At 44.1% G+C, this 17,441-nt stretch overlaps 1 protein-coding gene across 2 annotated transcripts in view; it reads right to left on the bottom strand.

The window, feature by feature from the left end:
• The window catches only part of LOC138752606 (dual specificity calcium/calmodulin-dependent 3',5'-cyclic nucleotide phosphodiesterase 1A-like), a 242,789-nt gene that overhangs the window by 32,898 nt on the left and 192,450 nt on the right, over nucleotides 1-17,441 (bottom strand). For both annotated transcript variants that reach the window (XM_069915385.1, XM_069915384.1), the window contains exon 13: nucleotides 6,703-6,823. In XM_069915385.1, the coding sequence (XP_069771486.1) occupies nucleotides 6,703-6,823 (121 nt within the window). The remainder of the gene's footprint in view (nucleotides 1-6,702; nucleotides 6,824-17,441) is intronic.

The raw sequence follows: 17,441 nt of genomic DNA, 5'->3' as shown, positions 1-17,441 counted from the left end.
GGAGTCAACGGCTGAGGATGAGAATTTGAATGCAGTGCACTAGGGAGGTGAATTGCTGCTTCACCTGGAAACTCTGCGTCCTTGGATGGTATGAAAGGAAGGTCTTAAAGGATAGGTTTTGTAATTCCTGTGGTTGCATAAGAAAGTGATGTAAGATGGGGGGTTGCAGACAGATGAAGGAACTGCTGAAAGGGAAGGGGAAGGTGGTGTGGGGGAGAGGGAATGTACGGGGAGTAATGAAATTGGTGGCAATTGCAAAGGATGATCTCATCAGGGATGGCAGCACTTATACAGACTGGATAACAAGGGTTATAGGCCCTGACATTTAGAAGAATGAGACGCATAAAATTCTCACAAAACTGGACAGGATAGAAGCAGGAAGAATGTTTCTGATGTTGGGAATGTCCAGAACAAGGGTCATAGTGAAAAGACAAGGGGTAAGCAATGCAAGTCTGAGATGAGGAGAGTTGTGAACCTGTGGAAGTCTTTGCCACAGAAAGTTGTTGAATCCAGTTTTGGAGTGGGGAGGGGGGGGCCGGTGATGTTAGTGTGCTGAACCTCAATTTGAAATTTACATTTAAAATATTGAATTTAAATTTAAAAATATTAAAAATTGGATAAATTCAAAATACGGATGTGGCCCTAGTGGCCAAAAGGATCAAAGGTTATGGGGAGAAGGCCGGGCAGTGGGGCTGAGTGGGAAAATGGATCAGCTCATGATTAAATAATGGAACAGACTTGATGGGCATAATGGCCTATTTCTGCTCCTATGTCTTCTGGTCTAATGATCAAGGGGCATGGAGAGAAAGCAGGATTATTGTACAGGCAGTCCCCAGGTTCATAAACTAGTTCCGTTACCTAGGTCTGACTTTAATTCGAATTTGTATGCAAGTCGGAACAGGTACATTTATATGCATATAAAACATTTCCAAATGCACTCAAACATCTTAAACATATAATGCAGTTACATAATAAGAATATAGTACTGTACATAATCATAAAAGTAACTACATATAGTCATTTTTCACACGATTAAAAGTTAACACTCACAGAAGAAGATGATGGAGAGATGGCTACTCTCTCACATTGCTGGGTGATGGCAGCGCTCCCGGCCCCACTGCCTTCCCGCATCTTCGCTCCTTCCCTCCCTCTTGCTCGCTCCCTCTCCCACGCTTGCTCCTTTCCCCACTCGCTCCTTCCCCCATCCTCCCTCTTGCTTGCTCCTTCACCCTCCCTCCTGCTTGCTCCTTCACCCCTCGCTCTCATTCGCTCACTCCCTCTGCCCCCACAGAGCTCATAGCAGAGTCCCAGCATCCTTTAAAAGATGTCTTATTTTAAGTATGTCCGGCTTGGTTTCAATTTTCAATGACTTGGACATTTACCAGCACTACATTGGGAGGGGACTTCAAACCATGTTACTTCAGACTCTCTTGAAGCCCAGTGTCTCTGCCCTATTTTCTAAGTGAATGGCTGCTTCTGGATGGGCCCTGCCAGTAAAGGGATGTGTTTGTGATGGTTCACAGGTCAGGCGGTGGCACCGGATGCTATGGTGGGTCCATGGATCAGGTCGAACCATTTACTGCTTCTGGAAGGTCGGCAATGGTGGGCATTTGGGGTTTGGGAGGTTGGTGATATTTCTATTTGCAATTTGGTTAATATTCAGTGGAAACAAAAGTAATCAAATTATAAAGAAATTGGATTTTGCAAGCACTGCTTCAGATTACTTAGTGTTTAAGAAAAACAATTAAATTTAAAATAGACTCAACCACGCTTGAACCAGAAGTTGCCATTCTACTTCCAGTCAGCTTGCCGGTTCGTAACTAAGGGTTGTTTCTAAAGCAGACGTCTTCGACCTGGGGACTGCCTGCACTGAAATGGGTATGGCTCTGGCCGTGATCACATTGAATGGTGGTGAATGGCCTTCTCCCATACCTGTTTTCTTTAGTTCCATATGAAATGTGGAGGCCAACAGGGAGGAAGATAAGGGCCAGGGAAATTCTGTTTTTGTTCTATCAAGGTGCAGGAAACCAATGTGATGTGGTTAGGGAACCGTCCACAATGGGTGAGAGGAAACCAATGTTCAGGAAGAAAGATGATATTTAAGGGGCATCTGTGTCAAATGCCTCTTAGTCACAACAAATTTAATCTCAGATGGAGGGACTGAGGGGATGAAGTGGAGTTCCTCCGGGGGGGGTCGAGATTGGGAGGAAGAATAGTCAAGGCAGCTGTGGGCTTGTAATGGCCATCCTTCCCCTTGAGAGGAACCCAAAGAGATCCTGAAAGGAAAGAACCATGTGAAGAAAGATGAAAACAGAAGTCTACATGAAGAGTGGGAAGCAGGCACCAAAGCAGTTATTGATGGGCTGGAGAAAGAGTTGAAGAAGCAAGCCAGAGAAGGACTGAAACAAAGACTGTTCCACAAATCCCACAAAAAGACAGGAGTAGCTTGGAGCTCAGTTTCATCTTTAAGCTGAAGGAAATGAGAGGAGCTGAAGGACAGAGTGTCTATCATGAGGACATACAGCTAACTGAATGTCTATACCAATGCAGAGGATCGGGTGGACCTCTGGTCAAGAAAGAAGCAGAGGGATCTCAGGCCTTCAAGTTCTGGAACCCCACTGGTCATTTCTGCAAATTCTCTCCCACCTGCCTATTAAATAAGCTAATTTTATATCCTCTTATTAACCTCACAGCTATGGAAGTGTGGACAGCAACACCCCACTTAAGTCTCTCATAATTTTCTGCACCTTCAATTTCTTTTATTCCAAACAAACCAACTCCAGCCAAGACAATCTCTTCACTGCTAAAACTGCTAAAACTCCCTGGACCTGGAAGTGGTTTTACAAATTTCCTCTGCACCTCTCTACTCTGACTTACTGATTTGATGATGAAAATTGTAAACAATATTTTTGCTGTTGTCCAATTAGTTTTTTTTTATTGTGTTTCATGCAATTCCAGAATTAAGTCACCTCTCCCATTTTCCACGCATTAGCCACAAAATCCCATTTGCCTTCTCAACCATTTTAGTTAATCATCCTACCTACACAAAAAACATAATGGTGTGGAACTGAAGGATGTGTCTGATCTTCTGAATGAGTATTTGACATTGTTTTACAAAAAGAAAGAGTGGGATGATGTAGTTCAAACAAATCAGTATAAAATATTGGATATGGGAAAAAGAGCATAATAATCTAGTGGTTGTCAGATGTCTGGAACTCACTTAAGGCAGAAATCCTCAGTACATTCAAGCAGTACTTGAAGAACTATGAGCTGCAAGGCCAGTGTTCCAAAATGGGATTAGGTCCAATGACATTTCAATCGGTAGATACACTGTGACCCTAATAATCTTCTTCTGCGTCAAAAAATTGTCTATAATTCTTTGCTACATGCAATCCAAGTACCATGTATTCTTCCGGTTGTTACCCTTCGATTCATTGTGCTAATTTTTGCCCTCTTCAAATTCTTCACCAAAAACAATTCTATTTCCAATTTCATCTGCCCATCTAGCCAATCAATTGCAGCCAAGAGCTCCTTTCCTCATGATCAACTGCACTGAATTCATTAACAAACTTTCTAATTAATGGTTCAACTTTTAAGTACAGATTATTGATACATAACATGAAAAATGTGGCACTAAGGACTGGCCCTCTGCCAAAACTCACATCACCTTCAGTCGCATAAGCGGGGTGGGGGGAGGGGGGGTGCAGGGGGAGTGGCCACTCCCCCTGAGCACATCTCCCCCACCCCCAATTAACTTAGTAGCAGAAGTAGCATATGCTACGGGCCCCATGCTAAATGCTTGCAAGCTATCAATTCTGATTCAGTGAATCTGCACTTGGTCTATTACTAGAGTACTATACTGCCTTCAATTTTTATGAGCAACTAGGTGTTTAAGGTTAGCAATTTTAGCCAATTATCACCTTTAATCAGGATTATTATTTTAACACTGTAATTAATGGGAGTGTTTATAAAGACACAAATCACGACCATTATTCAGCTGAGTCTCACCTTTTGCGGAGACATCTTTCAGTAGAGATGCGTCCATGTGGGGTTATTTTGTTGGGAAGCACATCATTGTTTCGGTGGCTCTGTAACACTGGGCAGGGTTGGGGGTGGGGAGGGGAGAGAACTATTCCCCTCCACCTTATCGATGCTGCACTCCTTCTGGCCCAGAAATTCCTTTAGCTCCCTGCTTCTGTTTGAAATGTCTGAACCTGATGGTGAGAGAGGAGAGGGAAATGCGCCGGGGCTGCTAGCTCTCAGGGCACCGCCGGGTGTCACTGCATCACAGGGCTGCAGGCCCTCGCGTGAAATGGACATTTCCATCATCAACAAATTTGCTCATGCTAAATCTAGAAAATGTAACTTTTAATATTGTAGTTTTGTTACAGTTGACATTTGAAATTGATACCTACATGTAAGTAATACTATTACTGAAATGTCAGACATATTTGTCATATTATCTGGCTGTATAGCAAATGGAAAAATGTAATTACTTTGGTATGCAAGAAACAAAATTGACTTTTAATATTTAAGTGTTTTTTTAAAAATTAGGGCCCCTTTAGAACATATGCTACAGGTCCCACACCAACTTAACCCGGACCTCCGCATCCGCCCGCTCCAACGCTGCCAAAAGAATTCAGTCCAGCCTGCCAACCCACCATTGACTTACCATCTGGTATGCAATGTGGTGGCTTTTTTATCTTTTCGTTCCCCCTAATGTTAGAACCTGGCTACGCCCCTGGTCACTTATCCACCTGTCATTAAAAGTTTCCCCCAATTTACTGCCTTCCAGCGAGATAATTTTTCGCATTAATTTGCTAGATTCCCCATAATCCCTTTCATTTTTACTTTTTGACCAGTCTGCCTTGCAAGACTTTGTAAAATTGGATCTTGTTGGCACGACATGAATGTTAGTTAAATGTTTGTTGCCAGGAGCGGAGTTATAACTTAGAGCCAAGACTGCTACTATCTGAGCTCCAGCACTACAATTATGCGTATATAACTTTCAGACACATCATTTTATAATTATTCAAACTAAAACAGATGGGTGAGCAATTCTTCCCTGATAAACTGTTAAGTGTCCTTTCATTTTGATCCAACTACCTCGACAACCAATATATAGTTTGGCAAACAAGAGAGATTGCAGATGCTTGAAAACTGCAGCAACACACAAACTGCTTGTGAGACTCAGCGGGCGAAGCAGTATCCATAGGGAAGGCAAGAGATAGTCAATGTTTGGGGCCTTCACCAGGACTGTGATGAAAGAGAGCAGACACCAGAATAGAAGGGTCAGCGGGGAGGAAGGAATGGGACTAATGTAACAAGCTCGGAGCTAGGAGGCGATGGGAGGGCAGAGAACTCAGGAAGAGGCACTGATAGGAGAGGACAGTGGATTGTGGAATGAAGCAGGAAGGCGATGGCGATGGAAGGTGCGGGTGATGGGCAGGTGGAGAGGGTGGAAAAGGGAAGGAAAGGATAATGGGGACAGAGGGACAAAATGTTGGTGGTAGAAAACAAGGAGGAAGTAAATGGAAATTGGAGAATTTGCCCCAGTGTACAATTAGTGTGATACAAGGTTCTACCTGTTCATGTGCTAAATTGGATGAAATTGTTCATTACGGTCAGAACACTGCTCTGGGAAAGAGAACATCAGGTCAGACCCCAAAGGTTCAACACCCTCCTGCAAAAGATGGTGGTTTATTTGATTGCGTTGATCCTCACTTGTGATGATATCACAAAGGCAATGAGTTTCCCATAAAACAGATGGAAGAAGCTGAACAGCACAATTAGATACAGGGGATACCCAAAGGCTAAATGAGGCATATCCAAAACAAATCAAGTGACATTGCAGTTTAAATCCATTACCCGAGCCTGATCTCTTTTGAGGCTTATTCCTCGTTTAAGGGCAGATAACAAGCTCTGCACATTGGACAGAATGGGAAACTGATCGGATATTACATCTTGAAAAATCTGCATTTCCCCCCTACCGTCATACACATCGGCTATAATTTTCAATTGGGATTCACGTGTGCGTAGAAATTAGGTGAGTATGCAACTTGCCTGCCAAAGCAAATAACTTTTGACTCTGGCGACTTTTTGAAATGATCAGGCTTGAAATCCTGCCCTAACTAGAGTGATCTCCAACTCCACATAGAGAAGCAAATCCCATCGAGGGCTAAACAGTCCCCTTGTGGGCCACTACACATTTAGGGGCGGGGGGGTGTGGAGAGCCGCGGACTGAAAATCTTATTTTTTTTAGTTTCTTTTGTGGACGGTAAAAAAGATGTACAGAAGAAACCAACTAAACTTGACTACTTCAAAGGGAAGGAGACCCATAAACCTTGGGATCATAGCCAAAAAAAATGAATGAGAATGGCTGTTCAAGTGCACAGGAAATTAAAAAAACTTTTAAAATTTACTGCTCCAGATATTAGGCTGAATTCACAGACCGGAGTTATAATTTTCTTCCTCTACACTAGTGTTCTTATTTAGGAAAAATGGCACCAGCCAACACCTGCAGCTGAACTTTGGAGTCAATCAGATCTCCATCACTCCCATTGCCAAGCCTCCAACTTCTCCCTGTATCAGGACAGCCCTAAGACCTTCCCATTTGTTTCAGAAGTCATTGTTGGGAGTTAAAATGGGTGAAAAACCAACGGATCCAAGATGAAAGTTAGTTGGAGAAACAAGGTCACCAACCTGCATCGTCGGAATCCACTGGCACCAGGGCGCGATGCTTCGTCAATAAGGGGAGTTACAATCTTTTCAGACATGTCGGTCAGTACAGAAAATGTTGGCTCCACAATGAAATCGATAAAACCTGAAAAAAACAAGAGCAATTATCTTAAAATAATGTGCTTCAAGAAGGCAGCCAACATCACAAAAACCCCTCATCTCCTTGGCCACAACCTTGGGCAGAATGTACAGAAGTCTGAAGACCAGCACCTCTAGGTTCAAGAACAGTTTTCTTCCAATGGTTTCTCAGGCTCTTGGGCCGCCCCTTATGAAATACTCCAACACCACAGGAAGACTGATCGCACTGTTATAACACCATTTTAGTCTTGCATGACGACAGAAGCTGATATTTATCATGTATTTATTATCACTTTTTTAAATTTAATGTACACCATTGTTGATATTTAATGAAGAACATGTTTGACTGCAGCAAGTAAGAATTTCCATGTACATGTACAGGTATATTGCACAACATGTATGCCAAAAAATCATTGCCGTTAACTGTCTGGAATGCTGACAACTTTTCCATTGAGATAGGCAGACAAAGTGTCCTGCTGCCGACATTGCAAGGAACAGCAGTCTTTGCTGTTCTTGGTTAAAAATTATGACCTTGCATTTTACAAGCTTCCGAGCTAAATTTCTGAACACACTGGAATGATTCTCCACAGCAAAGCCCTGCAGATCACAAAAAGGCCTGACAACATAAAATACAAGTTCAAGATTATTTTATTGTCATGTAATAAAATAGAGATTGTGGTATTATAAAAAATTTCCTTTAGTTTGCCATATTGGATTGGAGGAAGAAGCTGAATGTCACTACAAAAGTGAGGCACCGTGTGTAATGTTAGAGATCACGGTTTCAATGCCTTACTGTTTGATTAGACTTGGCTGCCAGCAGGAGGCTGACACACAATATGCAGAGCTGTAATGGAGACTTGCAGCCTCATGGCATGCCTCATGGTGCTGTTTACAACCACTTTAAAGTAAACTGCCAAAATGTTTGGCCTGGAAGTCAGCCTGAAGAAAACTGAGGTCCTCCATCAGCCAGCTCCCCACCATGACTACCAGCCCCCCCACATCTCCATCGGGCACACAGAACTCAAAACGGTCAACCAGTTTACCTAACTCGGCTGCACCATTTCATAGGATGCAAGGATCGACAACGAGATAGACAACAGACTCGCCAAGGCAAATAGTGCCTTTGGAAGACTACACAAAAGAGTCTGGAAAAACAACCACTTGAAGAAACACACAAAGATCAGCGTGTACAGAGCCGTTGTCATACCCACGCTCCTGTTCAGCTCCGAATCATGGGTCCTCTACCGGCATCATCTACGGCTCCTAGAACGCTTCCATCAGTGCTATCTCCGCTCCATCCTCAACATTCATTGGAGTGACTTCATCACCAACATTGAAGTACTCGAGCTGGCAGAGTTCATGCTGCTGAAGACCCAACTGCACTGGTTGGGTCATATCTCCAGAATGGAGGACCATCACCTTCCCAAGATCGTGTTATATGGCGAGCTTTCCACTGGCCACCGAGACAGAGGTGCACCAAAGAAGAGGTACAAGGACTGCTTAAAAAAATCTCTTGGTGCCTGCCACATTGACCACCGCCAGTGGGCTGATATCGCCTCCAACCGTGCATCTTGGCGTCTCACAGTTCGGCGGGCAGCAACCTCCTTTGAAGAAGACCGCAGAGCCCAACTCACTGACAAAAGACAAAGGAGGAAAAACCCAACACCCAACCCCAACCAACCAATTTTCCCTTGCAACCGCTGCAACCGTGCCTGCCTGTCCCGCATCGGACTTGTCAGTCACCAACAAGCCTGCAGCAGACGTGGACATACCCCTCCATAAATTTTCGTCCGCGAAGCCAAGCCAAAGAAAAAAAAAAAGTAAAGAAACTTTTCCTTCATCTGTGTGTTGTCTAAGAACTCACAGACACAAATGCAATATGAAATACTGTGTAGTGGAGCCGTCAGTGTCAGAGTGGGCTGAGTCGGACTGGTAAGGGTTTGGTTCAACAGGCTTCAGCGAGAACATGTAAGAGGCGACGAATAGTAGGAGATGAAGTAAGAAAGGTCCACCCCCTTTCAAGGAACAAAAAGGATTCAGCAGGTAGGACAGGTTTTATATATCATTTCTTTTGTTCCTCTAGTCATAGACAGTGGGAATGGCAGCCAAGCTCCTTTTGTAGGATATGGCTCATCAGGGAAGCCAGCAGTATCTCTGACGACTTCATCTGCAAGAAGTATATCCAGCTGCAGTTCCTGACAAGCTGAGTTAAGGAATTAGAGATGGAGTTGGATGAACTCTGGATGATTTGGGAGACAGAGGGGGTGCTACACAGGAGTTACAGAGACCCTATCACACCTAGGAGGCAGGAGGATAGATGGGTGACAGTTGGAGAGGGAAAGGGAACAGGCAGGCAGTGCAGGGCACCCCTGTGGCCGTTCCACTCAATTTCAAATACACAATTTTGGATACTGATGGTGGGGGGAAAGTGACCTACCAGGCACAAACCACAGCGATCAGGTCTCTGGCATAGAATCTGATCCTGTGGCTAAGAAGAGAAGGGTGAAGAAAGGCAAGTGATAGGGGATTCCATAGTTAGGGGGATAGATAAGAGATTGAGTACGTTGCCTCCCTGGTGCCAGGGTCCAAGATATCTCAGATCGAGTTTGTGGCATTCTCAGGAGGGAGGGTGAGCATCCAGATGTCGTGGTCTATATAGGGACCAATAATGTGGGTAGGAAAGGTGAGGAGGTCCTGCAAGGAGTGTTCAGGGATTTAGGTGCTAGGTTGAAGGACCGGACCTCCAGGGTTGCATTCTCAGGATTACTACCAGTGTCTCATGCTAGTTAGGTGAGAAATAGGAGGATAATGCAGTTTAAAACGTGGTTAAAGACATGGTGCAAGAGGGCAGGCTTCAGGTTTCTAGATCATTGGGCTCTCTTCCAGGGAAGGTGGGACCTGCTCCGACGGGATGTTTTGCATCTGAACTGGAGGGGGACTAATATCCTTGTGGGATGGTTTGTAGTGCTGCTCCAGTGAGTTTAAACTATATTTGCAGGAGGATGGGGATGCCAGAGTGGATAGAGAGTCGAGGAGGGAAAAGATGATGGGAAAATTGCATGCACCGTGAGAAGTCAACGGGTTGTACATGGTGGAAATTTTCTAAAGTGCATCTATTTCAAAACAAGAAGTATTGTAAGAAAGGCAGACAAGCTTAGAAGTGTGGACTGGCATGAGGTAGCTTTGGCAGAAAATGTGAAGGAAAAAGGATTTGTAGAATGCCTTAGGAATATTAAGAGCAGAAGGATAGTAAGGGACAAAATTGGTCCCCTTGAAGATCAGAGTAGTCAGCTTTGTATAGAGCCAATAGAGATGATGGAGATCTTAATTTTTTTTTTGCCATTAGTATTCACTCAGGGAATAGTCATAGAGTCATGGGAAGTAAGGAAAACAAGCAGTGAGATCGTGGAACCTATACAGATTGAAGAGGAGGGACTGCTTGTTATCTTAAAGCAAATAAGGGTGTATAAATCCCCAGGGCCTGACAAGATATTCCCTTAGACCTTGAAGGAGGCTAGTGTAGAAATTGCAGGGGCTCTGGCAGAAATAGTTAAAATATTCTTAGCCAGGGGTGTGCTGCCGGAGGATTGGAGGTAGCTCACGTTCCGTTGTTTCAAAAAGGCTCCAAAAGTAACCCTGTAAATTATAGGCTAGTGAGCCTTCCATCGGTAGTAGGAAAATTATTGGAAAGTGTCAATAGTTCAATTATTTGGGTATCCAGAAACTGATTAGGGATAGTCACCATGGCTTAGTGTGTGGTAGGTCACGTTTAAATAATCTTATTGAGTTTTTAGAGGTTACCAGGAAAGATGATGAAGGAAAGGCTGTGGATGGTGTCTACAGGGACTTTAGTAAGGTCATTGACAAGGTCCCACTTGGGAGCTTAGTCGGGAAGGTTCAGATGTGAGGTATTCATGGTGAAATTGCGAACTGGATTCGACAATGGCTGGACAGGAGAAGCCAGAGAGTAGTGATGGATGATTGGTTCTCAGCCTGGAGGCCTGTGACTAGTGGCATGCCTCAGGGATCGGTGCTGGGACCGTTGTTGTTTAGCATCTCTATCAGTAATCTGGATGATAATGTGATAAATTGGATCAGCAAGTTTGCTGATGACACTAAAATTGAAGGCATTGTGAACAGTGGAGGATGTTTTCAAAGCTTGCAGAGGGATCTGGACCAGCTGGAAAATGGGTTGAAAAATGGCAAATGGAATTTAATGCTGACAAGTGTGAGGTGTTGCATTTTGGAGGGACAAACCAAGAAAATACGTACACAGTGAATGGTAGGGCACTGAGGAGTGCTGTTGAACAGAATTACCTGGGAATACAGATACCTAATTCCCTGAAAGTGGCGTCGCAGATGGATAGGGTTGTAAAGAGAACTTTTGGCATATTGGCCTTCGAAAATCAAAGTATTGAGTACAGGAGTTGGGATGTTATGGTAAAGTCATATAAGGCATTGGTGAGGCCAAATTTGGAATGTTGTGTGCAGTTTTGGTCACCTAAATACAGGAAAGATATCAAAAAGATAGAAAGAGTGAAGAGAAGATTTACTAGGATGTTGCCCCGATGACAGAAATTGAGTTACAGGGAAAGATTAAATGGGTTAGGACTTTATTCCCTGGAGTGTTGAAGAATGAGGGGAGATTTGATAGAGGTATTTAAAATTATGAGGGGGATAGACAGATTAAATGTAGATAGGCTTTTTTCCACTGAGGGTAGGTGAGATACAAACCAGAGGAAATGGGTTAAGAGTGAAAGAGGAAAAGTTTAGGGGAATTGTGAGAGAGTGGTGGGTGTGTGGGATGAACTGCCAGCTGAGGTGATGAATGCAGGCTCAATTTTAACATTTAAGAAGAATTTGGACAGGTACATGGATGGGAGAGGTATGGAGGACTATGGATTGGGTGCAGGTCAGTGCAACTAGGCAAAAAAAATGGTTTTGCACAGACTAGAAGGGCTGAAGGAGCTTGTTTCTGTGTTTGTGGAGTTCTAAGGTTCTACAATGTGGAAAAAGATCCACCATCAGCCAAAATTGCACAGCACCACTTCCAGTCAGAGAAAGAGAAGCAAAAGAGTCCACCCAGGTGTCCGTGGATTCACCTCCAGCGCTCCCGCAACCTTTACAGCCACACAGCCTTCAGTCCAAGTCATCAACAACCTGAGCTCCAGATACAAAACTCTGACACGATCAAGAAGCCTCCGGCACATCTGGCACCCGTTTGTGTCCCGGTTCTGACACCTGGTACCCCCTTCAGTTAGAACCATCGTGGTCACCATCTCGTAGGTTCATCTCCTCCGCTTCTCTTTCTTAAACAGGGTGTGTTCTTCCAGTTTTCTGCTTTTCCGGAGTCTGAAACTCTTTGATGCACAGCACACACCATCATCTCAGGCCCAGACCCCTCAGTGGCAAGATTTTAAAATAAAACACTATTGACTCCTTTGACAGGCAGTTGAAAGCCAGTATGGAGCTGTTGGTGGATGGTCTGGGTGGTGCAACCCCGAGGAGCAGCACTGTGTCTCCACTCTCTGCCCTCCCCTGGTCTGCACCAGTGGCAACACTGCCATTGCAGTGACACTATTTGTTCTTTTCAATAATAGTTCAGTTGAGGCTTCAGGAAGCCATAGGATTCAGTGCAGGCATTCATAGACTGCACAAGGTATTATTCCTGCTTAGAGCATCCGACTGCAGCCCTCGAGGGACTTTCCTCAAGGCATTCTTTGCTCAGGTACTGACCCTCTGATCGCCTGAGACTATTCTCACCCCTTTTCATCCTTACAGCATCATTCTTCTAGCAGCAATGTTCCACGAAAAAGAAATCTGGTTTGTTTTGTCACATGATCCAATCAGTGCTGGCTCTGAGCTTTCGGCTACTTAGATAAATGCAGTCACCTGCATAATTAAGATAACGCTGCACTTCTCAGGGAAACCTGACAACACCATTCTTGGCATCTTGCAACTCCAGCCTGAGCTGCTAATGAAGCTTCTAGAAGGTGTTAGGTGACTCATAACAACATTTTAATATAATTTAAATGCTGTAAAGTTTTTTTTCCATAAAACTGAGTATTTCGGACACTTCCAAAATCATTCAAAAGCCATTTTAAACAGCTCCAAAAAGATTTAACAAATATAAGCAACTTAATTTCTTAATTAATAAACCACTAGAGATTTTTATTATTGGAAAATTTTAAAGAGCATTTAAATTAAAAACTGATTTGAAAGTTTATATAAATGACCAAAGCCTCGCTTGATATTCTTACTGCCATTCCTTCCCATTTCAGACATGATTTTGATCACTCCGTGACAGTCTATCCTATTGTGGGTTGTTAATATGAGTTAGGCTACCAGCTCAACAACCCGGCAAACTACCTGGATCAAAGCGCAGCCACACAAGAAGCTGGAGATGCTGGAACCCAGAACAAAACCCAATATGCTGGAGGAACTCAGCTAGTCGAACTGCACCAATGAAAGAAAGAGAATTATGTACGGCTTAGCGGTTAGCGGAACGCCTTTACAGTGCCAGCTGACGGGACCGGGGTTTGAAATCCCGCACTGTCTAAGGAGTTTGTACATTCTCCCTGTGCCTGCATGAGTTTTCCCCGGGGGGGGGAGGAGCTCTGGTTTCCTCCATGGTTTGAAACGTTGTAGGTTACTTGGGTCTCAATTGGGTGGCACGGACTCATGGGCTGAGATGGCCTGTTACCGTGCCTTCAGCACAGGATCAAGAGCTGGACGGAATGCCAAAATTAAACTAAAACTGCCACTTGCACACGATAGATATCCCTCATCAACTTCAGAAATCTGGTCAGGGACTGCGAGAAAGTGGCTGTGAACAAAAGGAGGAGCGTTGAAAAGCACTGGGAAAGGGAGGTGCTTGTTTAGATTGCTCTATTGGCTAATTAGCGAAAGCCAATACAAGGAAGGGAAGCTCAAGTCGGGTGGCCACTGAGGGATAGGCCCATGTAGGAGTGAGAGCCTGAGGCTTTGGCAAACTGAGGTGGTGCCTCAAGAGTTGATATCAGGAAAGGATAAGTTTCCGTAACCTTTTCTTACGTTATAGACAATGGTAACGACTTGCTGCTCTTGAAGAATGCGGATAGCCAGCGGTGTCCCTGATTATTTCATCTTTGTAAGAAATGAATCCAACTGCAGCTCCTTAAAAATTGTGTCAGGGTATTGGGGCTGGAGTTGAATGAACTCCGTATCATTCAGGAGGCTGAGGGGGGGATAGACAGGAGTTACAGGGACACCATCACACCAAGGAGGCAGGAGGAGGGTAGTTGGATGATAGTCAGGCGACAGAAAGGGAACAGGCAGGCAGGGCTGAGTATAGCTGTGGCCATTTCCCTCAGTCACAAGTATACCCCTTTGGATACTGCTGAGAAGGATGACCCACCTAGGCAATGCAGCAGCCAGGCATAGCATCCAGGATAACTCTGAGCCTCAGAAGGGAAGGGTGAGCTAAGATAGAGGGATAGTCATAGGGGACTTAATAGTCAGGCGAACAGGTAGGAGAGTTTGCGGCCGCAAAAGAGAGTCCAGGATAGTGCATTGTATCCCGGGTCAAGGATGTCTCTGAGTGGGTGCAAAATATTCTTAAAGGGGAGGGTGTGCAGCCAGACGTGGTGGGATACATTGGTACCATTGACAATAGGCAGGAGTGGGGAAGAAGTCCTGCAAAGTAAGTTTAGGGCATTAGGAAAGAGGCTGAAGAGCAAGGTCCTCCAAAGTGCCACAAGCTCGGGAAGGTCAGAACCAGAAGACAGTGCAGACAAGTGAGTGGCTAAAGGAACAGGTTTTCAATTTCTTGGATCATTGGAACCTTCCCTGGGGAAAGGGTGATCTGTACCAGTGGGACAGGTTGCTAATGCTGTTAGGAGGGGTAGTTTCAATTAGATTCATGGGGGGGTATTGGTACCCAAGTGGAGGAAGAGGCACAAATAGAGGCAGCTGGTAGGGAGTTTGTGTGGAACGGCAGGCATATAGGACATAACTGCAGCCATTGAGATGTGTTGTATCCCAACAGGGACACAAAGTCAAACAAAAAAGTAACAAATACCGGGTGAAATGTTTTGTATTTAAATGCACACAGCATAGGAAGTGAAGTGGATGACCTTGCAGTAAAGCTACAGATTGGTTGGTGTGATGTTGTGGCCATCACAGAGTTGTAGCTAAAGGATGGATGTCATTGGGAGCTGAATATCCCCAAGGATACACAATAGGATAGACAGGTAAGCAGTGGGGGCAGTGTGGCTCTGTTGGTAAGGAATAACATTAAATCATTAGAAAGAGAATCAGAAGATATGGAATCATTGTGCGTTCAGTCAAGAAATTGCAAGGGTAAAAGGACACTTTTGGCAGTTATATACAGACCTTCAAACACTAGCCAGGATGTGAACAACAAATTACAACAGCAAATTAAAAAAAGGTGTGAAAGAAAGGCACAGTCATGGGGTATTTTAACATGCAAGTAGATTGGGAAAACCAGGTTGGGACTGGATCTCAAGAGGGAGAATTTTTAGATGAGTCCACTAGAGGATCAGCTGTTCTGGATTGGGTGCTTTGTGATGAGATTGGGCGATTAGAGAACTTTTTTTGACTTTGTGTCCCTGTTGGGATGCATCTCCTGCTGCACCGGATTTTATTTTGTAGCAGGTTTTGTCACTTGAGCCCTGCCACAGCTGCCAGTGCAGTAAAGAGAATTACAGTGACATGAAAGAGGAACTGGCCAAAGGAGATTGGGAGAGGCACAAGTAGGGAAGATGGCACAGCAGCAATGGACAGATTCTGCAAGAAATGAGGAACTTGCAGGACAAATACATCACAAATAAAGAGGAACTATTCGAATGGAAAACAAAATGTCAAAACCAACGTAAAAGCAAAAGAAAAGGCAAACAAGGAAGAAAAAAATTAGTGGATTGAGAAGTTTTTAAAATATGCAGAAGGCATCTAAAAAAAATCATAAGGAGGAAAAGATGAAGAATAAAAGTAGGCCAGCAAATAATATCAAAGAGTGAACAAAAGGCTTGAAAAAATGCTGTCGTAACGTTTTCCACATCCCTGCAGCCATTTGGAGATATATAAAGAGTAAAAGAGGGGTGAAAGTTGATATAGGACCTCTAGAAAATGATGCTGGAGAAATAATAATGGGAGACAAGAATCTAAATGGCTACTTTGCATCAGCCTTCACAGTGGACGACCTGAATAGTGTGCCAGATGTCCAATGGTATCAGGGAAGGGAAGTGAGTGCAGTTACTATTCCAAGGGAGATGGTGCTCAGAAAATGTTCCATACGTCTTCCAGACAAGATGCTTTGCACCCTCCGGTTCTGAAAGAAGGAGAGAGATTGCGGCGGCATTGGTATTACCCTGGAGTACTGGAAAACCACACTACTCAGGAAGAGAGGCAGCAGAAAGGAGATTATGGGTGGGTTAGCCTGACGCCAGTGGCTGGGAAGATGTTGGTGAGTTGATTATCAAGGATGAAGTTACGGAGTACTTGGAGGCATATGACAAGATGGGCCGAAGCCAACACGGTTTACCTCAGGAAAAATCTTGCCTCACAAACATACTGGAATTCTTTGATCAAGTGGCAAGCCGGCAAGAAAAAGGAGATGCAGTGGATATTGTGTATTTGAATTTTCAGAAGGCCTTGACAAGGTGCTGTACACGAATGAGGTTGCTTAACAAGATGAGAGCACATGATAGAATAGGAAACATACTAGAGTGAGTAGAACACTGGCTGATTGGCAGGGAGCAGAGAGTCAGAATACAGGGACCATATTCTGGTTGGCTTCCAGTTGCTAGTGGTGATCCACAGGGGTCACTATCGAGGCCACTTCTTTACATGTTGCATATTAATAATTTGCATTATGGAATGAATGCCCTTGTGATTAAGTTTGCAGATGAAATGAAGGTAGGTGAAGAAGCAGGCCATGTTGAAGAAACAAGGAGGCTGCAGATGAACCTAGATTAGGAAAATGGGCAGGATAGTGGCAAATAAAATGCTACGTCGGAAAGAATACAGTCCTGGACTTTGGTATGAACAGACTATTTTCTAAATGGGGGTGGGGGGGAGATTGAAAATACCCAGATGCAAAGGGAGTTCTTGTGCAGGGTAGCCTGAAGGTAAACTTGAAGGTTGAGTTGGTACCGAAGAAGATACTGGCAGTCATTTCAAGAGGAATAGAATAGACGAGCAGGGATGTGATGCTGAGGCGCTGTTGAGATTTGACGGATTATCGTGAGCAGGTTTAAAAAACCTCGTTTAAAAAAGGATGTGCTGATGTTGGAGACGGTTCAGAAGAGGCCAACAAAATCGAACCACATTTGAGCTGATAAGGAGGAATGGAGAATTTGAGGGAAGGAACAACAAAAACTCTATTGTCCAACCATCATACCCCATGTCGGAAAGGTGGTGATTTCATCAGGATTGAGAAATGCCTAGCTAGAGAAGACCCCCAAGTATTACCGGGCATATATAGTCATGTAATCATTGATTCCATGTAATAGTCAACCCCTCCCACCCTTTATTGACCAAAAAATCGGGTGTTTTTGTATGATCCATATAAAAGTTAACTCCCCCTATTTTTGGCCCTGATTGCCTGCCCATCCGAGCTCCCGAGG

Source organism: Narcine bancroftii, chromosome 2 (assembly GCF_036971445.1).
Source record: "Narcine bancroftii isolate sNarBan1 chromosome 2, sNarBan1.hap1, whole genome shotgun sequence".
Taxonomy (NCBI): Eukaryota; Metazoa; Chordata; class Chondrichthyes; order Torpediniformes; family Narcinidae; genus Narcine; species Narcine bancroftii.
The sequence above is the reverse complement of the archived record's forward strand: the minus strand, read 5'-3'. Positions and strand labels throughout refer to the sequence as shown.